The 23,564-nt window shown below is 35.3% G+C and overlaps 6 protein-coding genes and 2 non-coding genes across 10 annotated transcripts; 5 read left to right on the forward strand and 3 right to left on the reverse strand.

The window, feature by feature from the left end:
- Positions 1-684: 684 nt before the first annotated feature.
- LOC103344544 (protein AGENET DOMAIN (AGD)-CONTAINING P1-like) lies at positions 685-1,693 on the reverse strand. The gene has a single exon (XM_008248139.2). It carries the CDS (start codon positions 1,461-1,463, stop codon positions 810-812), a length of 654 nt encoding a protein of 217 aa, XP_008246361.2. The 5' UTR covers positions 1,464-1,693; the 3' UTR covers positions 685-809.
- A 135-nt stretch (positions 1,694-1,828) lies between these two features.
- LOC103344543 (uncharacterized) lies at positions 1,829-2,905 on the reverse strand. 2 transcript variants are annotated; one of them, XM_089043925.1, is made up of 4 exons: positions 2,621-2,905; positions 2,428-2,537; positions 2,207-2,325; positions 1,829-2,106 (listed from the first exon to the last, which is right to left on the reverse strand). In XM_089043925.1, the coding sequence occupies exons 1-4, from the start codon at positions 2,817-2,819 to the stop codon at positions 2,010-2,012; spliced, it is 525 nt and encodes a 174-aa protein (XP_088900051.1). In that variant the 5' UTR covers positions 2,820-2,905; the 3' UTR covers positions 1,829-2,009. The 2 variants fall into 2 exon arrangements, with proteins under 2 accessions (XP_088900051.1, XP_088900052.1); XM_089043926.1 differs by having other exon boundaries at positions 2,642-2,903.
- A 3,150-nt stretch (positions 2,906-6,055) lies between these two features.
- On the forward strand, positions 6,056-8,297 carry LOC103344024 (small COPII coat GTPase SAR1A-like). The gene is made up of 3 exons (XM_008247655.3): positions 6,056-6,280; positions 6,818-6,949; positions 7,823-8,297. Exons 1-3 carry the CDS (start codon positions 6,152-6,154, stop codon positions 8,141-8,143), a joined length of 582 nt encoding a protein of 193 aa, XP_008245877.2. The 5' UTR covers positions 6,056-6,151; the 3' UTR covers positions 8,144-8,297.
- Positions 7,151-7,271, forward strand: LOC148921195 (small nucleolar RNA snoR83). Its single transcript, XR_016123405.1, has one exon. It is a non-coding gene; the product is annotated as a small nucleolar RNA snoR83 (small nucleolar RNA).
- Positions 8,298-9,661: 1,364 nt separating the features above from the next.
- On the forward strand, positions 9,662-10,709 carry LOC107880529 (uncharacterized). Of its 2 annotated transcripts, none has more exons than XM_089044050.1 (4): positions 9,662-9,878; positions 9,970-10,037; positions 10,177-10,402; positions 10,494-10,709. In XM_089044050.1, exons 1-4 carry the CDS (start codon positions 9,800-9,802, stop codon positions 10,625-10,627), a joined length of 507 nt encoding a protein of 168 aa, XP_088900176.1. In that variant the 5' UTR covers positions 9,662-9,799; the 3' UTR covers positions 10,628-10,709. The 2 variants fall into 2 exon arrangements, with proteins under 2 accessions (XP_088900176.1, XP_016647735.2); XM_016792249.2 differs by having other exon boundaries at positions 9,973-10,037.
- A 156-nt stretch (positions 10,710-10,865) lies between these two features.
- On the reverse strand, positions 10,866-13,785 carry LOC103344014 (C2H2 and C2HC zinc fingers superfamily protein). Its single transcript, XM_008247645.3, has 10 exons — positions 13,604-13,785; positions 13,372-13,452; positions 13,245-13,272; positions 13,067-13,149; positions 12,717-12,749; positions 11,888-11,966; positions 11,715-11,767; positions 11,553-11,613; positions 11,345-11,427; positions 10,866-11,181 (listed from the first exon to the last, which is right to left on the reverse strand). Exons 1-10 carry the CDS (start codon positions 13,622-13,624, stop codon positions 11,092-11,094), a joined length of 612 nt encoding a protein of 203 aa, XP_008245867.1. The 5' UTR covers positions 13,625-13,785; the 3' UTR covers positions 10,866-11,091.
- A 91-nt stretch (positions 13,786-13,876) lies between these two features.
- TRNAP-CGG (transfer RNA proline (anticodon CGG)) lies at positions 13,877-13,948 on the forward strand. Its single transcript has one exon. It is a non-coding gene; the product is annotated as a tRNA-Pro (tRNA).
- Positions 13,949-18,511: 4,563 nt separating this feature from the next.
- On the forward strand, positions 18,512-22,275 carry UNE5 (thioredoxin family protein). Its single transcript, XM_008247632.2, has 11 exons — positions 18,512-18,692; positions 19,530-19,614; positions 19,898-19,995; positions 20,172-20,227; positions 20,379-20,496; positions 20,703-20,730; positions 20,829-20,920; positions 21,076-21,232; positions 21,312-21,436; positions 21,629-21,728; positions 21,909-22,275. The coding sequence occupies exons 1-11, from the start codon at positions 18,538-18,540 to the stop codon at positions 21,981-21,983; spliced, it is 1,089 nt and encodes a 362-aa protein (XP_008245854.2). The 5' UTR covers positions 18,512-18,537; the 3' UTR covers positions 21,984-22,275.
- The last annotated feature ends 1,289 nt before the right edge of the window (positions 22,276-23,564 follow it).

Consider the following 23,564-nt stretch of genomic DNA (forward strand, 5'->3'; position numbering starts at 1 on the left):
AAACCAAAATCAATTACCAAACAACTTTTGTTCACTTTTCACTTTTCAGTTGTTTTGAAAAATAAAATTAGTTACTAAACAAGTTTAAGTTTTTAGTTTTTTGAAAAATGAAAAGTTTATCAAATGGGCCCTTGGTGTCATACACTTTAATTTGTGTGAATTGGTTTTTGTCTCATGTCAGGATTCTCTATAATTCATCAACTTGAGTGCTCAGACATTACTACTACTGAAAACCAAAGCTATTTCTAGCAAAGGGAAAAAAAATGGCAAGGCATTTTAAATACCAAAAAATACCCTCAATTAAATAAGATATTAAGAAATAAATATTTTCATTAATTAAGGGTAATGGATTAAATTAATAAATTAATAACATTTTTATATTAAAATTTAAATTTATAAAATAAAAAAACAAACAAACAAAATGAGAACATGTTATAGGACACAACTACACTCATTATCTCTTCCTTAATTTTAAATTAAATTATTATTAACCCATGAATTGGCTGCAGTTCAAATTGCAGAGAAGGAAAAAAGAAAAGAAAAAGTGATGGTTCTTGATGACAGCGTTGTTGGCCTCGGTGAAGTCTACAATCTTGGGAGAAGATTGCTGAAACTGGACACCAATGTAGGGTTTAGGTTTGTTAGAAGATAATAAATAAACAAAAATTAATCAATGAAAAAGACTAAAAAACAATGAGAGATGCATTCATAAAATAAAATATTAATGAAATCATCCAACCAATCACAACACAAATTACCAAGAAATCCAAACCAAAAAAAACCACCAAAAAGGTTTTCACATGAAGTAATTAAACAAGTCGAGCTTTAACAGATGTCGATGATGATCCTCCCATCACAATACTCAGTCTCTTCTGGCAAGACAGCGGCTTTCCCTCGCAAGAGAAGGCCCGTCCATTGCAAGAAACCCATCCGTTGCGGCGGCTCTCCAGATGAAGCCTGATATGCTTCTTAGGGTAAGCTATGTGCTCAAAAGTGCTTGGAAAGTAGACAAACCAGTCGTCTCCGCTCTTCCTAGTAATGATGCCCGCCCACCAACCGTCGTTGGCGAACGCATCAACCCTCTCGCCGGGAAAAAAGTCAGGCCAAACTTTAGGACACACAGGCCGGACCTCGTCCACCTCCGCTAGCTCTTCCAGAGCGGTGGACATATCATCCTCCTCCACCAGGTTCTTGTACTTCACCTTGTACTTGTCCCCCAAGTTTTCAGTTACTATTCCTTCATAATACGAACCGTGAAACCCGTCTTGCTTGCTGCACACTTCTACCTCATCGCCTACTTGAAAAACTTTTCTCGTGGTGAAAGCCATTGCGGAGATTGAATAATGGAAGTGAACTGAGAAGCAATTGGGATGGTATGTGCAGGACTGAGTCTTCCCAAATATTTGTAGGGGTTGTGGTTTCCTGTTGATTTCAGGATTGGAATATTTTATATTTTCATACATATTACTACACGGCTTTGCTAGAAAGTCAAAGTATTCTCTTTTTATTTTGCGTGAGCCTCCTTTTTTGCAAAGAAATCCCTCATTTCTCTTGTAACTACTTTTCTTGAATCGGCTTTCCTACATTCCTTTCATTCCCTTGTAATTACTTTTCATAAATATCTTAAATAGGTTTCCCTATTGCGGCCAATTGACATATGTATTAATTTTTCTTTTTGTATTTTTAATTCCTATTCCTTTTAATTATAAATTAATACATTTCTGCCAATGACAATATGACATGTATATTAATTTTTTCTTTTTATGTTTTTCACAAATTATTTTTTGCACACTTGGATACATTTCTGCCAATGACAATAATGAAGAGATCAAAGAAAACGTTGATGATTTATTCCGTAGGCTCTTATACCATAAAATTCTCACTGCTTAGCTCAATTTAAATATAAATAGTTACAGCACGAGTCGCATACCGAAAGAAAAAATACAGAGAAAAATTCACCACCAAAACAAAAATATAGAGGCAACAAAAAACAGAAGAGGATAACAAAGTCATTTGCTGCCAGCATTTGTTTTTGGCTTCTTCACAATCAACACAGGACACTTCACATTCTGTGCACAGTGGTTGCTCACGCTCCCGAGGAATGCCCTGCAAATAGCACAAGTTTTTTTAGTAAATTTGCATTATCCTTTCTTTCTTTTTTTTAATTTTTTCCTGTCCATTGGTTCTGTACTAAAATGGGACCCACCTTTTGATGAGACCATAGCCATGGCTTCCCATGACCAACACGTCAGCACCAAGCTGCTCTGCCATCTGGCAAATCACATCCCTCGGATCACCGTTCTCTACTCGCGCCTCCACCTTAACCTGGCCCAGGAGGGGTACAATCGCCAAATCAAAAATTCCAAAATCAAAATGACCATTTTATCCTTCAGAATCAGAAATCAAAATTGTCTGAGAGGCACTCACATCCTGCTGAAGGTCTTTGCACATCTTCTTGGCCTTCTCGAGCACGCAGGCCGCCACCTCAGCGCCGTACTTCTCCATCGCCGCCAAAATATCCGAGGAAAACAAATACCCTGGATCACAAACAAAATTACCCATAAACACCACTGAATCTCTTCCTATTCCCAAAATAACCTCAAAACTTGCGACAAAATACCTGATGGATCCTCTCTCCTACCTGTGCCATCTAGAGCCGTGTACACTGCTCTCGGGGGCTTGGCGTAGAGTAGGATAAGGGTATCTTTGGAATTCTGAGAAACAATGTTCTTGAGGCACCAAGAGAGAGCATGCATGCTCTCCTCTCCTTCATCGACGGCCACGAGGATCCTCCGCTCGCTTTCTGCCACGTCAGCCATTAGTAAGTGATCGGACGGTTGAAAACCAGTTTGTTAGTGTTCTTTTGAAGTGGGTTTTTGGAGATAGAGTTGAAAGACAAAGGAGGTGAAGTGGGTATTTATATTAAAACGGTGGGTGGGAAAATGGAAACTGGCTGGCTGGTTAGATTGTGCAATGTTTCCTGTTGGCGGTTTGTGGGTTTGGGCTCTTTTGGGATAGTGGTTTTGAAGACTGTGGGCCTGTTTTCTTTGTCTTCTTTGAAGATTATCTGAATTCTTGAGATAAGATAAGCTTCCAGCTATCAATATAATATCTGCTTAACTTGACACTAAGGTCAAATTTTGATCCAAAACCAGTCCGCTTTTTTTTTATTTTTTATTTTTTATTTTTTATTTTTATAAAAAAAAAAATACCAAAGAAAGTACTCAACATAATGAAAGATTCTGTGCTTGATTTTAAAATTTGTATACTTTTTTCAATGACAGAAGTTACATTTAACAAATTAATAAAACACAATGATTATATCATAAGCCTAAGTTGAGTTGTAAATTCATACACATGAGTGTAACAACTTTTGAATTTACTAGTTTCTATGTGTTCAAAATTACGCTGTCATGTGATTTCATACGATTTCATGTGTTCATATCCTTTTTTCCTCAATATCGCTTTTTTAAAATGAGAAATTGTGCTTAAGATATTGTATTCCATTAGTGAATCCCCAGTTGTCAATTACAGCAGGAAGCTAGAAGTCTGCATCTGTCTCTTCAATGATGGGATGATTAAATATGTTGATTGTAGAATATTGTACCCAATGGATGTAAAAAGAAGAGGGCAGAGAGATTACGTGCAGTATGAAAGTTGAGGTGTGCACACAAGAAAAGACCAAGTTAAAGGTGAAGAATGTTCAAAGTCTAGAACAAGAAAGGAATGTTAACTAAAATTAGAAGAAGAAGAAAAAAATGACAAGTCTTGTTAATGGGAACTCGCATAATCCTGCATTGCAAGGTGCCTCTAAAGATGATATGGAATCATGGAACCCTAACTAGGTGTATGTTAGGCAGAGGCTCCACATGTGGCCACAGATTCCCTAAACCCTAATATAAAAAAAACAACAAAATGGCATCTACTTTTTAATGTATATATGCTGCTTACATTATAACTAGTTCCTTGGCACATGTTCATGCATGTGCCAATTGGTTTTCTTTTTTATTTTATTTTATTTTAAAATTAAGAAAAAATAACATGGATATTTATGTTCTATAAAAAGTTGGACATATTATCTGATTTTGTTTTTAATTTTAATTTTTTAATATGAAAAAAATGAATTTATCATATTATCCTCATTTAATTAATAATTTCAATTCTTAATATTTGAATTAACCAAGGGCATTTTCTGGTATTTTGAATGTTTCACCATTCTCTGCATTTTGCTTTATATATATAGATAACGGTTTAACAAACTAAAATTATACTCAAGAAAAAAAAAAGAAAAAGAAAGAAAGCATGGCCTAAACTTGTAAATGAAAAAGAATTCTTAGTATGGAGAGTTTTTAATCTTCATGGCCATCCTAATCTAACAGTTTTTGTATACATATATTTTATAATATATTGAATATTTGCTCCTTCTTTTCTTGTTAGACACTTCACGTCACTTCATATAAAATATATGTCTCTTGTAAGAAGTGTCTTATATTTTAACATTGCAAGAGAACCATTTTTCATGACGACTCTAGATGAAGAATGGTTCTTTTGTGCACATGTCGTATACGACATCACACTCACCAACGTGGAATTACGAATGAGGTTGAGGCATATTTACGTATTAGTAATGGGTATGAGAGGAAAGTGAATGATTTCTATTCATGACTTCTCTTACGTTTACTTGCAATCAGAATTAAAAAATAAGTGGGCCCCACCTCAAAATCCGTAATCACATTTCCTCAAAACTAGGTATCAAATCAACTAGGGGGAGTAGTCGATACGATTCCAATTCATGTTTTCTCTTAATAACTTCCAAAAAATACCCTTACCACTATACCATAATGTTAAAACACCCCAAATCCTTAAAAACATAAAAACTCACGCCAAGAAGTTCCAAGACACTCCAACTTCTTTTTCACCTTAGCGTTGTAGACACAACCTCTCAGAAGCAGCAGCAACGCCTTGTGCTATGAAAGTCATTCTATCTATCTATCTATCTATCTATCTTCTTCTTCTTCTATTTTCTGTCTTCACATTCATCACAAAACAAAGTACGGTCATGGATAAAGACTTTTGTGGAGATTATATATCTCTTTTTTGGTAGTATGAAGATTATGTATAGTTATTATTATTTAATTGTTTACTAGTTACGTAGGTGAAAGATATATATTTATTGGAGTTTATTTTTTCGTTTGAAATTGGCTATGGACAAAGGTGTTATTAACATTATATCATTGAACTAAGCTCATGTTGTTCATCTTGTTCATCATATTGATTCCTCATGTTTACATCGCTTTATTAGTTTGCTGCATGATTAGTTTGGTCTTGTTAGTCAATTTAAGAATTATATACGTGTTATGGTGAAAATGTGCAGGACATTTTAGTAATCAAATTAATTTGGATTCTGATTCATGCAAATTAGTAAACAATAACAATGAGAATCAATCCATTCCTTTGCTAATTCCTTATGTTTAGTAAACAACTTAATGAGAATGATTATTCTCATACCGATTCAGTAGTTCCTCAATTCCTAAATTCTCTGATTCCTTACTTTCTCCATTACTGATACGTAAACATGCCCTGAGTAGTACCAAAATATAGAGGTTTTAATCTTGTGATCCCAATTTCTCCTAAATACGTTTCAAGTGAGAAATAGAGTAAGCTTTGAAAGTTCATCTAGCTCATAAAATATACCGTGAATCAAGACACATCCTTCTGAAAAAAAAGAAAAAAGCTACAAATGCAACCCAATCTGTGAAGCTCAGTATCATAGATATCGCTAAACTGAAAAGTACTTGCCAAATTTTCTTTTTCTAGCCTCCAAGTTTCCAAAAAGGATAAAATTGCCATAAAACAGAAAAACAATCCCCACCGACCAACATAGCTAAAATTGAAAATTAAAATAAATAAAAAATCAGATCTCAGCTGTTCGTAATTTCATATCTGACGGTACAAAATTGCCCAATTGCGTCAGAACCTCATCCTCAGCCGTTCGATTGGTCATTTCAAAAAAACCCAGTAAGACTTCCACATAAATACTACATCAGATTAAAGAAAGGAACATATAGATTGCTACAACATCACAGAGATAGATTTCTGTCTCCCTGATTTGGGGTGGCTTTCGATCTGACAATTTTTGGGGTGAAATACAATGTTCTTGTTCGATTGGTTCTATGGGGTTCTTGCATCGCTCGGCTTGTGGCAGAAGGAGGCCAAGATCTTGTTTTTGGGTCTCGACAATGCTGGCAAAACCACGTTACTTCATATGCTCAAAGATGAGGTTTTTCTTTCGTTTATATTCCCTTCATAAATTCGTGTCCGAATGTTTTTGGGTTTTTGGTGCTTTTGAATGCGGTGAAGGTTATGATTTTTCAATGCTTCGATGGTCTTTCGGAATTATTGGTATTTCGATTTCAATTGAAATTTTTATTCTTTATTTGCTTTTAATCAATGCGGGTCTTTTTGATTGCTCGGAAAGTGAAGGAAAGGAAAAGATTGACCAACTTAATAGTTTTGAGAGTATAGTTGTTAGTTCTTATAGAATTGAAGAAAGGATTTGAGCTTGACCTGAACTTTTTATGATTATCTGTAATTCCTATGATTTTGTGTAGGATCAGAGCCTACATTGAAAATTATTGAATGATGAAGTAGTTTAAGACAGTATTGACTGACTCAAATTGTAATACTTTTGTATGGAAAAAAAAAAAAAAAAGGAAGAAACAAATTTAGTCTTGTCACTTGCTTTGATATTTTTGTGATAATTAGGATGGAATTTGATTTTCTGATTCTGGGTCTTGGTGGTGATGGATTATTGCAGAGATTAGTTCAACACCAGCCGACGCAGTATCCGACATCAGAAGAGTTAAGCATTGGGAAAATCAAGTTCAAGGCTTTTGATTTGGGTGGACATCAGATTGCTCGCAGAGTTTGGAAAGATTACTATGCCAAGGTATTGTTGATGATATAATGTAAGAGGTTACATTGATATACCTGTTATACGGCAACTGGTTTTTGCACATATGAACTGTTTGAGCTTTAGCATGCTCAATGAGAAGCTTTGTTCTTGTATTTGGCAATAGTGATTTCTGAAGGAAAGATTCAAAGTCCCTGACTGCATGGGGTTAAGTCTGGGGATGTTTGTGCCTCCATAATCCCAGATAAAAGTTTTTAGTGTTTATCTGATTCATGGGAGGCAGATATAAGTAATGGTAGTTCGCTGATAGCACCTTCTGTCTTTAGAAGGTATGCTAATAGTACCTTACCATACATCCTTACGTTGCAATTTTCTTTATCTGGATTAATAACTGGTTAACTACAAACAGATTTCTTATCAGAAGTGGGAATAAACCTTTGTCCTCGATGACTATGTTTCGAAATCACCTTGTTTCTTTTTGACCCATTTAAGGATTCTATTTTTTAAGGAAAGAGTGCATAGTAGAACCTGGAAGATGTAGTTAGGTATGTTATATAACGGTTATTCTCGAATAAGGTCCTCAGATAGAGCTAAGTTTTTGAGCCATTGGAATATGAATGACTTAGATGCATCGAAGGATCTGTTTCTAAGTTGTTAGAGCATAGATGTAACGGCTCTGAAACAGGTCATTCGCAGAGGATATCTGATTGTTATGTGCTGGAACATCTTTTGGAACCTTTAATTGGACAGATTTTTGGGATTTGACTTGTTGCCTAAGAAAGAATGGTATTTCTGCTAATAAGTATTTGATGGTTTATTTCAAGTTATGCTGGTTTTGCCTTGCTGCTTAATATCATGTTCTCTTTATGTTCATCCTTGGTAAATCCATTTTGTCTTTGTTCTGCAAAGGTGGATGCAGTGGTTTACCTAGTAGATGCTTATGACAAGGAAAGATTTGCCGAGTCGAAAAAAGAGCTGGATGCTCTTCTCTCTGATGAGGGGTTGGCCAATGTTCCATTCCTTATTCTGGGAAACAAGATTGACATACCATATGCTGCCTCTGAAGAAGAATTGCGATTCCACCTCGGCCTGAACAACTTCACCACAGGCAAGGGTAAAGTAAACTTGACAGACTCAAATGTCCGTCCCCTCGAGGTTTTCATGTGCAGCATTGTTCGCAAAATGGGTTATGGTGATGGCTTCAAGTGGCTTTCTCAGTACATTAAGTAGGGAGCACCACAAAGTAAAGACTAGGCTTCTCACCCTTATTTGTTATTTCCAATTTTCGGGCTTTTATTGCTAGAGATATTTTGTCTATTTTTTTATTTCCATTAAATGACAAAACATATACCCCGTCCCTGTTATGATGAGCAAAAGTTGATGATTTGTGGTCCGATTTTCACACAAGGCACCTTCTTTTCTTTTACTCACTGTCGCAGTCGGTATGAATGAAGAAAGACTCTTAAGCCCAGTGTAAGGGGCCTTGGTTTGTAGACCTCATGTTCGAACACATACGGTACATTGACAATGTGTGTGAGAAAACCTCTCATATTGTTTGTATAAAAAAAATAAATAAAAAATCAACGCTCATGGCTAGAGGTGGCATTTTAGACCGAAAAATTGAAAAAACTAACTGACAATTTATCGCAACGGAACCGCAATCGTGGGAAGCCGAACTGTATTTGTGATATGAAGAACCGAACCGCATTTGTAGTTGTGGTTGCGGTAGCGGTATTTGATTTTTAAAACTTGCGGTTACCGCAAACCATAACTATATTTAAAATAAAATAAAAATTGCATTTTGTAGATAGCATTGGTGCTCAAACAACACAACGAGGTCCTTCAAATCCACTCACCACCACCAACACTTGAATTTGTAACATTGATGCATTGCATTTTCCTTTTAGTTTGTAACTTTAATTAACTTTGAATTGGATTTTTCTTTTGGGCTGTAACTTTAATTCATTTTGCATTGCATTTTCCTTTTGGTTTGTAACTTTAAAGGATTTGGAATTGGAATGCTTGAGAAGTTGAGGTTGTGAATGTTTGAGAAGTTTAACTTTAATTAGAACGCTTGGAATTATAACTTTAATTTTATTTAGGTTGTGAATACTTGAAAAGTTGAGGATGTTGTGAATTTATATATGCTTGAGAAAGGTTGAGGTTGTGAATTTATATTTTTGGGTTAAAGTATGCTTGAACTCAAAATACTTCAAAATAAGCATCAAAATTAGGCTTAAAATGTGGAAGATTGGATTTTTATGACACAAAAAGAACTTGTGGTTCTAAACCTCTAATTCATGGTAACCGACCGCTTTTTACGGTTTAACGCAAAAAGCGGTCGGTTTAGGCAAAAATTTGTAATTATCGAACCGCAACTACCCCTACTCATGGCAAAGAAGCTACATCAAAAGTCTTTTCTTTTCTCTCCAGGCCCATTGAGCCCAATTGGTGGATCCAATTAAAGAAGCACTTCCTTCAACTAACCTTTTACTAGAAGGGGAGGCACTTGCTGCTGGCTTGCATTATATTCACATCAAGCAATGAGTATTTTCTTTAAATATTAACCGATATTAATTATTTATTTAGTGAATGACATAACATATTTCTCAGTTACACTCAAAATGGAAATAGCCAAAAAACAAGTACAAAGTTGGTGGCTTGCTTACCAAATTCATTCATCTAAGTCCCTTTGTTCCCAACCATGTTTTTTGCTAGAACTATCTCAAACCACCAGACCAATCTCTCCTTTCGGTTTACCAAGTAGCCAGGGTGACCTCTCATGCCTTATTAAAAGATAAAACCATCTGACACCACAGTAGAACTCACATTACCATACTAAAAGTAGGTAATCATCCAATTTTCCATCTGCTCACAACTCCTACAATGGCTTTTATTGCCCTCCCAACATACAAGTTCCTCTGTTTCACTCTTGCTCTCATCGCTGTCTCTTGCTGCTACTCAGGTTATACTTCATGTTCGTAACACCCTTGTACTTTTTCTTTTCTTTTCATACCTGAATCTGATCGTGTTCTTATGTTTGTCTGGATATGTAGCAGGATATGCAGAGGAGAACCCGGCGCAAACGTTTGTGACAGCCTTAGCATGCTTCAACAATAAGTTTGTGAGTGTAAACCAACAACCATGTTAGCCAGTTCATTTTTAAATATCTTGTTTGAAGCAAGATTCAATTATTGTTTAAAGGAACATCAGGTCCTCAAAATTATTTTTTCTGATCAATTATTTTTTCGTTTTTCAATCAGATATATGCCGGTTGCGATGAAGCATACAGATTGAATGAGAGTGGGAACTTCAATGTCCCTCCTAAAGCAACTGATCTGTTTTGCCATGGACCATGTCTGGCTGAGACACAGCAAGTGCTAAATTGCGTTGATCGCATGTTATCTGGCTTCGTTTTCAATAATAGGGCAACACTACCAGATATTAGAGGTGCACTGCGTGCTGGTTGCAGCTACACCAGCCAAAGAGGTAACAAATAAATAATACACGAACATTTATTAAATGCATAGCAAATGATAAATCGGAAACTGATATGGATTTATACATCTGCATGGTGTAGGAAAGTTGAATGGTTTTGGACCTTTTGGTGAGTATGCACAAGGTGAAACGAGCAATGCACAGAAGCTACCAAATTTTTGCAGCTTTTTCACTTTCTTAATTGTTACTGGGTGCTTTCTCTTCATCTTACACTGAATGTACCAAGTACCACATTTGAAGTTGAAACCACACTATACATTTATGTGGGTTTAATGTACCACATGAACATATAGATATACAGATTATCTCTACAGATGAAAGCTCATGCATGTTCTAGTTTACAAGTAGTTTTTGGTTGCAGTTTCTTTTTATTTTTATGTTTCAGGGAAAAGACTTGAAAAACAACTACAATAACCATGCAACATTAAAAAGATTAAAATTAAAAAAACAAAAATGAATGAAACCCAGATGTATTATGAATCTTGAGTAACTATTCCCTTTTCCCTAATTCCGTATGTAACATCCTGAAAACTTACGAACTTACATTTTGTACAAGCCCGAATACCTAAATATTTGAGTGGTTCGTACAGTGCTGCGCTTAACTAAAGAACATAATTTGAAATGTAAACAGCCACTTAGAATCAAAAACAGGCTGCAAAAATTGAATTGGCATGAGATGATCACTTCTTGGTTGAACCGAATCCACCAAATCCCATCATAGCTGCAACGTCAGGATCCATTTCAGTTTCCTCTTCTACTACCTTCTCTTTCTGAAGCCAGGAAAGAAGATTCAGAAGAATTATTCAAAAAGAAAATATAAAATAAGCAACTGCAAAATAGTATGTAAATTAACACAACAAAATTCAACAAAGATATCAAATGCTCCAACTTTGCCTCACAAACGTTAGTATTAAGAGTATCAATTCTACCAACCTTCTTCTCTTTCTTCCTTTCTCGACGCTGGCGCTTCCGCTCCTCCTCTTCTTGCTGCTGCTTCAAGATCCGCTCATCAAGATCTACGAGGGAAGGGAGAGAGATCATTTTTTTTTTTACTCACCAGAATAATATTAACATTACATGCGAAATAAGTGATCTAAATCTCTAAAGGATTGATTCACTTCTCACTCTTTCAATGTCTTACCTTGCTCTGTGAAAGTGCCATCAGTTTTCCGCTTCTTGAGCTTTTCAAATCGCTCCTGAACCTGCATGAATTCAAGGCTTAACTCTGATATTCCCATGAAAAAGATTTTCACAAAGAACTTTCATTTTGAACACCAATAAAAAGATATTTCTCATATTCTACCTGTTGGAGAGATGCCCGCTCTACCCGCATAGACATACCCAAAGCTCTTTGATCTAGAACAAAGAAAATAACATTCAAAAGATAATACGACCAAAAGGAAATAATCATAATGACAAAAGAAACATATTCATAAATGAATTCACATGATAACCATGTTGATGGACATTACTTACGTTTCTTGCCATTGATATGATCCAAGTAGTTTGCAGAATCTTTTACAACACACTCACAAACTGAACAGAAGTATCCAGCCTGAAAATGAACTGAATTAATCACAAAGTGCCAGGGGAAACAAAATGTTGAAATAACAAGACTAGAGAATAACAACTCATATCAGATCAACTAAAAAAATACCATAACCATACAGCGCAAGTATTATAACATTAATGTATTTTTCAGATAATGAAATTTATTACGATAGAATGTTAGAAAGGTGAGCAGTAGTTTGTAATTGATGATTAATTATTGCACCCAAATCTTGGCTTCACATGCTAGATAAGGATTCAGTAGGAAAGTTACACAGCCACCTATCTGTAGCCACTGCCATCATGCTGACTAACGAGAGGATACACTTTAAAGAGGAGGGGAGGGGGTAGAGAGAGAGAGAGAGAAGAAATAAAAAGCCTTTGGTGAGCATAGTCAAATTGGGTTAACACAGTATGATGCAGTTGTAAGTATTGGCCATGGCATCAAATTAAAATAAACTGGCAGCAATAATTTGGCTATCCGAAGTAAGCTAAGTACTGAGTTAGGAACACAATGCATGGATTCATTTTTCATACATAAAGTTCCTTAAATATTCACCCTTCACACAGAATGTGAAGCATCTTGAATGATAGCATTACTCATAAAAGTAAACATATAGATAACGCAAAACTAAAGTAATTATACAACAGTCTGAATAAAGAAAGGGAAGAAACAAAAGCACATTCATGAACACAGTAACGTAGAACATCAATGAGATGCAAATCGTAAAATTCAGTTAGGGATACTCAAATTTACCTGCTGGCTTAAAGGTGCTATTGGAGTAACAACCTGCAAAAACATACAACGAAATATTAATAAATAAGTTAAAGATACAAAAGTGATGAGAAACTCGTAATAATTATTTGGCAAGTATCAGAGCTGCAAGGAACAAATATCCAATAAAAGATCCTATACAGGAACTTCAGAATAAAATGATTCATCAAGTGGCAGAACAGCATGGGTCTGAAGCAACTCAACTGAAGATAAAAGAAATGAAAAATCTCATTTCTTTTCAGGAAACCAGATAAAAGATAAACAAACTAAACAGCAACAAGGGAAAAATACATCCATATACAACTATGCAATCCGAACAATAAAATGTTAACCTGTGTTTTCCCCAGGCGAGACTCGAGATCTACTTCATAATCTCTGTGCTTCAATGGCTTCCTTTGCACCGGCGGGCCTTTAGCTACACAGCAAAAATAAATAATAATTTCAGTTTATACTAAAGATAACAACTTGAAGAGTGCAAAGAGACCAAGATAGAAGACTAAACAAACCCACATTTGGATTTATGCGGCCCCTCCTCCTCCTAAAGCACAATGCAAAACACCCATATTAACAAAAAGCATATTACAAATTTACAAACAAAAAAAAAAACAAGAAGCACGAGACTTTTCAAGGCACAAACCTGTCTTTCACGCTCACGAGCTCGCTCCAAGAACTCTTCTCGATCGAATTTCCTTCTGAAAGTATTATCTACTCCAGCGGCCTATACCAAAATAAAGTAAATTAATAAAATTTACTTCAAGATTAAAACTTTTTTCATGCAGTTTCTACTTCTGAAATCAAGAACTAAGCGAACTATTCCATTGATTAATTCTGAGTGACCGAAAGTGAGGGTTTTGGAAAATTGAACTTACATTATTGCTGGTGTTAGCCATGCCTGCCCAATTCAATCTTCGAGCTAAATTACAGTTCAACCCCTCAAGGATGCAATTGAAATTTCAGAAACTCGGGAAAGGTGGAGATTGGAGAGAGGGGCTAATTAGCAGAGTATCGAATCCCCTGCGCTCTGAAGAAAAGGGGGAAGAAGAACCTACAAAAGGCGTGACATGTACGAGTTCAAATTAATCAAATCGAGTATAAATTTTCTTTAAAAATAAAATAATAAATTCCAGAGATAATACCAAATCGGGCGTTTGGTCTAGTGGTATGATTCTCGCTTCGGGTGCGAGAGGTCGTGAGTTCGATTCTCGCAACGCCCCCACTAAATTCTGTTTTTCTTCGAGGTTTAATAAAATGACGTCATATATTTTTTTTGGGCTTAAGATAAGCGGTGTCAATTACGGACATAATACCTCTCTTATTATGTTGAGACCAAAACCATGCAACCCCTTCCGTTACTGCTTGCACCGTGAGTCACCAGGTCTATAAAAACAAGCTTCTAAAACCCAGAACAAATAACACACTAGCAAAAATAAACAGCATAGTAGCGTCTGTCGAACTTTCAGTTCTTTTCCATTTGCCCTGTGTTCTTGAATTTCCAAGTGGAAAATCCCAGAAACTATAGGATAGAGGTTCTTATTAGTGACAACATTTCACAGTTGAAAAAGAAACTTGAAGAACGAGTCTCTATACCGTCCAACCATTTTCATCTTTTCTTCAACGGAGTCCCTCTTGACGACGATGACCGGAAAGTAAACTCATACAACATTCCACCGGACTCCATTTGAAGTACAAGATTGACGATGGGTTCAATGCAAACGTTTTCAAGTAAGTTGATTTTTCGTGTGTTTTTAGTTTTCCTCTCCATTTCATTGGGAAGGCCTCTCTCCCAATAAGCGTAATTTTAATTTCTTTTATTAAAAAAGTGATTTTGTTCCTTCCCTTTCTTTATTCAGACTGTTGTATAATTACTTCATATTCGGATTCGATGAGTAACCCCTCATCTCCTTTTCTGCAGCAGAAGTGGGCATGATCGCCATACCGGCTCCAATATCAGCAACTTTGCCCTACTATGTACTTGAGCATATATGAGCATATCTGAATATTTGTCCTACTTTGTTTGACTTGATATCAGAGCCAGGTTTTCGTGTGACATGTGCTTGCGTTCTCCTTGTAATTTAAGTGCTCTCCTCCCCCCTAATGGGGGATGGGGAGTGAAAAAGATCTATTTCTCATTCCCATGAAGATATTGCTTATTTCTTGACTCTGACGACCCCTTCTCTTCAAGGAGAGAAGGGGAGTGAAGAGAAGTTGTGTCTGTGTGAATTAGGTCAAGAAGATATGGAGGAATTCTCCTTCACTTCACAGGGTTTCTGTGTTCTACCTTATCTATTATTGTGCTCACAAAGTTTATGTGTTCGCCTTACCTCTGCCGTGCTCACAAGGTTTCGTATTCGCCTTATCTACTGTCGTGCTCACAGGGTTTCTGTATTCTGCATTGCCTATTGCCGTGCTCGTAGGGTTTATGTGTTCTGCTATGTGCCTTATTTTTAGGGTTTGCTCTTGTGTTTTCGTTGCGAACTTTACTTTAGTTTGTCACTTGTTTCACTCGTGGTTGACGAAAATACCTTCCCTACAATTGGTACTTCTCAAGTATGTTGTTCTATGACTTATTGTCAAGTTGGGCATGCGAAATATCTTTACCCTTAAGTTTAACAATTCTCAACCTTTACTACAAATTGTACCACATCAGCTGAAAAAATATATTTAATTCATCCACATTCTATATACTAGCCCCTATGCATGTGCCAATTGGTCTTCTTTTTTAATTTTTTATTTTATTTTTAAAATTAAGAAAAGATAACATAGATAGTTATGTTCCATAAAAGTATGACTCATTATCTGATTTTGTTTTTAATTTTAATATGAAAAATTGTGAATTTATCATATTATCCTCATTTAATTAATAATTTCAATTCTTAATATTTGAATTAATCAAGGACATTTTCTAGATTTATAACAAAGTATAAAATATTTTTTGGCTTTAACTAAAGTTCGTCATTAGAACAGACCGGAGCTGGACCTTATAGGCTTTTTAAATTTTTTAGGCTTGGCCACCATGGGCCTAAAAGAGCAATGCCTTTATTTTTCCAAATCTTTTAAATCCTTTGTTACAAATTTTTAGACCAACATTGAAAAAGTAATTTAATTCATAAAACATGGAAAATAAAATAAAAAGTTTATTAATTCATATGGCATGCTACATTATTTCAATTAAATTAAAAATAAAGTTAGGGAGTACATCATTATAAGATGCGATTGCAAGTAATTTATATATAGGATCCATAATAAAAGCAAAACAAAACACAGGAGAAAAGTTTCCCAATATTTATCAAACTTTGTCTTCATATAAATTAAAGCATTTCCAATTATTGGACAACTAAAGTATTTTTCTACACCATTGGCCCAAATTTATTGTTCTATTTATTATTTATTTTATTTATGGGTGGGTAGGGCCGATCGTGCCTAAACATCAAGCCATGCCGAATTTGGCCTATCGGGCCTTAGGCTACCCACTTTGGCCCATGAGCAGCAAGCCAAATGGTGTTTCCTACTTTAAACTTAAAAAATATTCAAATTAATGTAGTTTCTATATTTTTGTTTGTTTGTTTTTATCATGAATTGTATTACACTTATAGTGTTAGGACTCAAGATCCCATATTTGAAAAAAAAAAATATATATATATCATATAGTAGTTTAAGAGCTCTTGAACACCTTTTTCTTACAACTTACAATTCAGTTTTTAAAGGCAAGTTCTATTCATGGATTCTTAAGAATTGATAGTCCACATAAGAGGTGGTTTCTATAGGCTCAATTAATACTTGACTTCTATTGGGCTGGGCTGGGCCCAGTTACATCCCCGTTGAGGCACTAAATTCACAATTGGCTTATTATTAAAACGTCTCTAAGGTTTACGAAACTATCAAATTGCATCCTTAATTATTTTTTTTTTTTTTTGTCATTCGTGGTCACAAGGTTAGTATATGTGATCACAAATGGTCCTTGTTAAGTTAGTCAAAAACTCATTAGTTTGTTGATATGACATATATATATATCACAAAACATCCTTGAGATTCATGCACCTATCACAAATGGTCCCTACAAAATTTTTTAATTCAAAAATATATATTATATTTTAAATACATGTGACACTATATTATTGTAGATGTGGGCTCCATATATATGCCACATTAACAAACTAATAGAGTTTTTAAAAAATAATTTAAAATTCATAAATTTTAAAAATGAAAAAACTAAGGGTTTAGGGTTCATAAATGGTCCTCAAGATTAAAATCCTTCTATAAATGGTTTTTTCATTTATAAATAATTTTAAAAAGAAAACCAAAATTTTATGAAGTTTAAATTAAAAAATTAAAAAATTTCATAGGGACCATTTGTGATAGGTACGTGAACATCAAGGATGTTTTGTGTTATATATATATATATATATATATATATGCCATGTCAGCACACTAATGGAATTTTTATGGAACTTAATGGCAGGGACCATTTGTGATCTTACATATTAACCTTGAGGACCACGAGTGACAAAAAAACATTAAAAATGCAATTTGATAGTTTTGTAAACCTTATGAATGTTTGTGATAATAAGCATTTACAATTAAACCTTTGTTTGACCAAGCCCATTGCCCTCCCCAAACTAGAGGCCTCACCACCTACTGTACACCCTCATTATAGCTTCTCTCTATATAACAAGCGATATTAGAAAATGGGGAAGTGAACTTAAGAGTTAGAATGCAAAGATAAATACATTTAACTACTTTCAATTACAAATCCCTTACAAAACTTACTTACTTTGAATTAAACAAAATATCAAACATGCCAATAGGTCTAGCCTAGTGAAAATGGACTTTGTCTTGCATGCAGACTAGTGACCAAATCCTAAATCCTAAACCTCATGGCACTTTAGTAGCGCATGTGAGAATCAACCTCTATAGTTTAGACTTTTTTTTCTTTTTTTTAAAAGATCAAATATATATATTTATATATTTGTATAAAAATGGAAGATTAAAGGGTTGTCCAACATAATAGCGTTTTGATATGGAAGAAAGTTAAAGAATTAGAATTGTTTAATTTTAGTTCGACAACCAAATCACTTCATAATATGCATCATTTGGTATAATTCCCCAAGACGAGAAGGAGAAGTCATTTTTTGTATACTTCACCAAAATGAATGAAGGGTTAGGTGAAAGTAGATGGATCTCTAAATAAGAAGATTAGTGAGCTTCTGAGCCTGTGAGAGGCTTTTTTTAAAAAAATTTAAATTTATTTTAGAATTAAAAAAGATAATGAGTAGTTGTGTTTCATAAAAATAGGATCAATTATCTGTTTTTATTTTTTTAAATATGAAAAAAAATATGAATTTACCATATTATCCTCATTTAATAGTAATTTCAATTCTTAATGTTTGCATTAATCAAGGTTATTTTTTGGAATTTTGAATGTTTCATCATTCTTTGTCTTTTGCTTTATATATATGGATGACAAGATTAATTAAATCAACCAAATTAAAAATAATAATAAATACTGACGATACTTTTCTCAAAAAAGAAAATAACTCATAATTCAATATTCAATAAGAATCCGAAATACGACATAAAGGCACAAACAATCTATACGACTGGCGCTCAGGTGTATCGCGGGTAAATAATGACGCGATAAAATTTAGGTGGCGTAGCTTTCAGTTTACGTTGGAAAATCATTTTTTTATTTTAACTGAAAAAAAAAAAAAGAAGCCAAAAGCCAAATGCAAGTCCAACAAAAGCGAGTATAAAAACAGAGTAGCAGAACTTCGGAAAACAACCAACTCGTAGAAAGTTTGAAACGATGGTGAGCTCAAAGACTTTCTTTGCTTTCGGAGCCCTAGCTCTGCTCTTGGTCGCGTCGGTCTTCGCAGACGACGTCGTTGTGCTCACGGAGGAAAACTTTGAGAACCACGTCGGTCAAGATCGGGCCGCTCTCGTCGAGTTCTACGCTCCCTGGTAATCTCCGACTTTATCATTTTCATCTGTTTGTTTGGTTCCTGAGATTTGAGTCAGAAAACTATGAAATTAGCCTCTGAGCTCTTGTATGATCTCTTTTTGTTGTTATTTTTGACCGAAATGAATGTAAATCAGTAGGAGCCTAGTTTAACAGAGTGTAGAAATCAAAATGATGAATTTTCCGTTTTGGTTTATCGGATGCCAACTAGAAATTAGATACGTTGAAGTGATGTCAGCTATGCTGGATATTGAGTTCGGTTGATTGGAGATCTGTGATAGGCGATCGATGATTCTAGATCTATACGTAAATGATGGATCGAGGCAAGCTTAAGTGCTCGATTGATTTTTCTTATATTTAAAATTTGAATTGTTGCTGATGGATCGAGGCAAGCTTAAGTGCTCGATTGATTTTTCTTATATTTAAAATTTGAATTGTTGCTGATGGATTGAGGCGAGCTTAAGTGCTCGTCGAAAAACCTTGTTTAAGATTTTCTGACATTTTATTTGGTTCGAATAATGGATTAGTTCCAGTGCTTTCAGAACTGCGGAGGTTTCACTATGCAATTAGAAGATTATACGTTCAATTTATCATTGATTGTGTAGTGCGTTATATTATCTTTTAAAGCTTCCTTGTTTAGTTTCTGATTTTAGTACCATTTTTCCTGGAAAACTATGAAGATAGAAGAATACTATTATGTTTAGAAAATAAACAACTATAAGTGTTCCTGCTATTTATTTTTAAGTATGTTATTTTCAGTTGGGTGATGCCTCCCTCTCCCATAAAAAAAAAAAGGTCATGTGGTGGGAGTTGGTATAACATTCTTACTTCGATTGCAGGTGTGGCCATTGTAAAAAGCTTGCTCCAGAGTATGAGAAGCTTGGCTCAAGTTTTAAGAAAGCAAAATCCATTTTAATTGGAAAGGTAGATTCCTCATTCCTGATATCCTTGTAAGAGTGTCTGATAATTGTGTTATTACTTTACTATTGAATTTGTGTCTTAGCTGATTATTGTGATTACTAATTTTGCTGGGTTCTTTTTAAGGCGTCGTGATAAATGATTCATCTTTTAGCTTTTGACTGGCTTTTGAATTTTTGAATTTTAAAACATTAATGACAGTGCTTTGTGGCAATACGCGATACTATTATGACTACTAGTGATTGATTAATATGTTAACAGTTTTACTCCATTTGATGGTTCCCAATAGGTGGACTGTGATGAGCACAAGGGTGTTTGTGGCAAATATGGAGTTTCTGGGTATCCCACAATTCAATGGTTTCCAAAAGGATCCCTAGAACCCAAAAAGTGAGTGAGCTTCCCCCTATCCCCTGCTTAGTTTCATGAAAGCATTTAAGAAAGTTTTCATTGGGTACTCTTTCCACGAAACCCTCTAAAAGAATTCAGACTTGGTTTAATATTGTTCATCATCCTTGTATGTCTTAGTTGGTGTACATTTTATGATTGAATTTTACATGTTTAAGGTATGAAGGTGGCCGCACTGCAGAAGCTCTTGCTGAGTTTGTGAATAAGGAAGGAGGTATTGGTTTGTCCTTGTAATGTTTTACAACTTAAGTGAACTGAATAAATCTGTTTATATTTCTTGGATGGTTTGCTACATTCTAATATACAGACATTTATGTAATAATCCTAAGCTTATGGTTGATCTTGAATCTTTTCTTTGCAATCAGGGACCAACGTGAAGATTTCTGCAGCCCCCTCCAATGTTGTGGTCCTTACCCAGGATAATTTCAATGAGGTTGTCCTGGATGAAACAAAAGATGTGCTGGTGGAGTTCTATGCACCATGGTAAGATTATGTCTCCATTTTTTCTTTCATATACTTAATAGCAAACGCTGTTTTTCTGTGCCTAAGTCAATGAAGCTAAATTGGTGTAAAAGGCGGAAAAGGATACCAATTATCAGCCCCATGGTCCTTGTGATAAATCTTAGTGGAATTTAATTGGTATCATTGCAACTCTAAATCTGTTTTCACCCCTTTTATTTTTGTGGCAGGTGTGGACATTGCAAATCTCTTGCTCCTGTGAGTGTGATTTTGCTCCTTAAAAATCTCTTATTGCAACCCTTTATCTGGTGCATGAACAACAGTTGACTTGATTATTTATTCTATGTTATATCTAGACTTATGAGAAGGTTGCAACAGCATTTAAGTTGGAGGAAGGTGTCGTGATTGCTAATCTTGATGCTGACAAATACAAGGATTTAGCTGAAAAGTAAGTAATATTTTTATGATAGGAGAGTTAGTATCTACTGAGTTTATATGTTGTTTTGTATTAGTATTTTGATGTAAAAATTACATTAAAAAAGAACAATGAGATTTATAGAGGATGAATATATGGACCGACCTTATGCAAGGCTGCCTATGCAGGTACGGAGTAAGTGGATTTCCCACATTGAAATTTTTTCCAAAGAACAACAAGGAGGGTGAAGAGTATGGTGGTGGCAGAGATTTAGAAGATTTTGTAGATTTCATTAATGAGAAATCTGGCACTAGTAGAGATGGGAAAGGCCAACTTAGTTCCAAAGTCAGTAACATCGTTTCATCATGAGTTCACCTCATCAAAATCTTTTCCTTTTCTCATGGATGATTTTTTGTGTGTGTAGGCTGGTGTACTTGCAAATCTGGACGACTTAGTGAAGGAATTTGTGAAAGCTGGCAATGATGAGAAGAAGACAATCTTTTCCAAGATAGAAGAGGAAGTTGGGAAGCTTGAGGGTTCTGCTGCAAGGTTAATACAATCACTACCTAGTTTGCCAGTTGATATTTGCACATTACTTCAACGAATATTGAAATGTTACTATTTGATGGCTTACCATATTATATTTTTCAATGGCTAGTAAGAGAAAGTCCTTTATATCCAAGTTTTTACAGTTTAGGGTTCTGATTCACATGTTAACTCATCTTTCTTTTCAAATTTCAGATATGGTAAGATCTACTTGAAAGCAGCCGAGAACTCTTTAAAGAAAGGTGCTGATTATGCAAAGAATGAGATTCAGCGGCTTGAACGCATACTCGAGAAGGTCTGGTCTCACACTCTGTGCAATATTATCCATGTTGAACTAAGATACATATCCCTTGAATTGTAATTATATGCTGACTAATATAACCATGATTGAGACCACCTAAGTGATGCATGTATGGGTTACTGATCTGCGTGGGCCCTAACATATTTGTTTTTGTTTTTGTTTTTGTTGGCGCAGTCTGTCAACCCAACCAAGGCAGATGAGTTCACTCTGAAGAAGAACATCCTATATACCTTTGCCTCATCTTCATGAGGAGGCACTTCCTTACTTGCAGGGAGGAATCTGTAACCTAGTTTCGGGAAGTCATCTCCCAAATTCTCCTGATCTTGGGAAGGAAAAGTGTTTTCAGTGTAATATTTATGCACATCTTTTACTGAACATTTTTGTGCGTTCAAGTCCTTATTTGTAGTAGGGAGAAGGATAGCCGGCATACCATTAACAATAATGTAGTGTTTTTGGGATCGAAAATCTTATTTATCGTTAACTCAGTTTTGAGTAGCGATGCACGAATTGAGGACCCCAATAGTTTGTTTCATCTGTTAAACCATTTGTGGATCGTTCTTTGGGATTGAGCATGCATTTTCATGAGCGGCCATTGTTTGACCCCATTTTGATAGGGCGGATCATGGGCCATTCAATTCCGTATGTTGCTACGTCCAACGGTACCAAACCTGTCTCAGGTTAAGCTTTGGGCCGAAGGTTACATAATGATCTTAAGTTCCAAATTAGCACTTACAATTTGCCATAGTACTCGCGGAGGTAGTTGAGGATTCTCTGAAAACTTTCACATGGATGAATTATGATCGCCCCACCAAAACATCAGAACCAGAAATGGTTGCGGTTGCTTTAACCCATCGCCTCGATGAGAACTGTGGGCTTTCTCGATATTCTTGCGAGGCATTATTTAGAAGTGGATGCAGACAAAGGAGGTGACGTCCCATCGAAACCTACAAAGTATTAGTAACATCAGCTTTTCCTTTGAGGCTGCTTGGCTTGTCGGAAATTTTATCTTCAGTTTGTGACTGCTTGTTTTCCGTCGCCATCTTTGTAGGGAAAAGTTAACCAGAAGAGGAACCCATCGAACGAAGATATTTATCATTCATGGCATTTTCGACTTGTAAAAAAACTTCCTTTTCAAGTGGTTTTCCCTTCTACTTTCACTAACGTTGGCAATCAGAAGAGAACGATTACCCTAAACGACTCTAAATTATGGATAAATTGAGTTATATCAATTTTAGGGGTAAAAAACAAACATTAACATATCCCTAGGATATGATTTGTGGAGTTTAATGGTGAGATGGGACCGTTTGTGATAAGAACCAGATGTTTTGAACTGCCCAAGTTGATGCAGATAGCAATGTGACAGAACAATGTGAGAAATTTTCGAACAGATCATTTCCTGCTGTAACAGTCAAGACTTTATGCCATCTTAATTGATTGTTGGGATAGTTCAATATCTGGATAAATAAGCCCATGAACAATAATGGAGCTAGGGGACCATGATGGGATTTTTGCTGCTGCTTTCTCCAGGCTCAAAAATTACATGTCCCCAGCAGAATAATGCTTGTTGGGGCCTCAGATCTGATCTCTAGTCCTCAGAAAAAAAAAAAAAAAAAGAAAAAAAAAAAGAGCTTGTGATTTCTTATATAACTTGAATTATTTTCCAATTCTGCAAGCTCTTTTAAATTGAATTATATGTTGATTGAAAATGGTAGACCTAAATTCCCGCAGATGCATCCAAAAAAAGATACAAAATGATGAAAAGAAAGATGCATGAAAAGTTCATGAGAATGGAATGTCTCATAATCCCAAACTCACTCTTTATGTCGATGC

Source organism: Prunus mume, linkage group LG1 (genome assembly GCF_029339155.1).
Source record: "Prunus mume cultivar Tortuosa linkage group LG1, ASM2933915v1, whole genome shotgun sequence".
Classification (NCBI taxonomy): domain Eukaryota; kingdom Viridiplantae; phylum Streptophyta; class Magnoliopsida; order Rosales; family Rosaceae; genus Prunus; species Prunus mume.

What these genes read in the sequence shown, in the direction of transcription:
- UNE5 (XM_008247632.2), top strand. Translation starts at nt 18,538, where the DNA reads ATGGTGAGCTCAAAGACTTTCTTTGCTTTCGGAGCCCTAGCTCTGCTC. An exon ending in GTTTGTGAATAAGGAAGGAG is followed by an intron (nt 20,228 to 20,378) that starts GTATTGGTTTGT and finishes CTTTGCAATCAG; the next exon opens with GGACCAACGTGAAGATTTCT. An exon ending in ATTGCAAATCTCTTGCTCCT is followed by an intron (nt 20,731 to 20,828) that starts GTGAGTGTGATT and finishes TGTTATATCTAG; the next exon opens with ACTTATGAGAAGGTTGCAAC.
- LOC103344014 (XM_008247645.3), bottom strand. Translation starts at nt 13,624, where the DNA reads ATGGCTAACACCAGCAATAAT. An exon ending in TCATATCAATGGCAAGAAAC is followed by an intron (nt 11,768 to 11,887) that starts GTAAGTAATGTC and finishes TCTTTGTTCTAG; the next exon opens with ATCAAAGAGCTTTGGGTATG. An exon ending in AGCGGGCATCTCTCCAACAG is followed by an intron (nt 11,614 to 11,714) that starts GTAGAATATGAG and finishes GAATTCATGCAG; the next exon opens with GTTCAGGAGCGATTTGAAAA.
- LOC103344024 (XM_008247655.3), top strand. Translation starts at nt 6,152, where the DNA reads ATGTTCTTGTTCGATTGGTTCTATGGGGTTCTTGCATCGCTCGGCTTG. An exon ending in TTCATATGCTCAAAGATGAG is followed by an intron (nt 6,281 to 6,817) that starts GTTTTTCTTTCG and finishes GGATTATTGCAG; the next exon opens with AGATTAGTTCAACACCAGCC. An exon ending in GGAAAGATTACTATGCCAAG is followed by an intron (nt 6,950 to 7,822) that starts GTATTGTTGATG and finishes TGTTCTGCAAAG; the next exon opens with GTGGATGCAGTGGTTTACCT.
- LOC103344544 (XM_008248139.2), bottom strand. Translation starts at nt 1,463, where the DNA reads ATGTATGAAAATATAAAATATTCCAATCCTGAAATCAACAGGAAACCA.
- LOC107880529 (XM_089044050.1), top strand. Translation starts at nt 9,800, where the DNA reads ATGGCTTTTATTGCCCTCCCAACATACAAGTTCCTCTGTTTCACTCTT. An exon ending in TGTCTCTTGCTGCTACTCAG is followed by an intron (nt 9,879 to 9,969) that starts GTTATACTTCAT and finishes CTGGATATGTAG; the next exon opens with CAGGATATGCAGAGGAGAAC. An exon ending in CATGCTTCAACAATAAGTTT is followed by an intron (nt 10,038 to 10,176) that starts GTGAGTGTAAAC and finishes TTTTTCAATCAG; the next exon opens with ATATATGCCGGTTGCGATGA.
- LOC103344543 (XM_089043925.1), bottom strand. Translation starts at nt 2,819, where the DNA reads ATGGCTGACGTGGCAGAAAGCGAGCGGAGGATCCTCGTGGCCGTCGAT. An exon ending in TAGGAGAGAGGATCCATCAG is followed by an intron (nt 2,538 to 2,620) that starts GTATTTTGTCGC and finishes TTTGTGATCCAG; the next exon opens with GGTATTTGTTTTCCTCGGAT. An exon ending in GCAAAGACCTTCAGCAGGAT is followed by an intron (nt 2,326 to 2,427) that starts GTGAGTGCCTCT and finishes CTCCTGGGCCAG; the next exon opens with GTTAAGGTGGAGGCGCGAGT.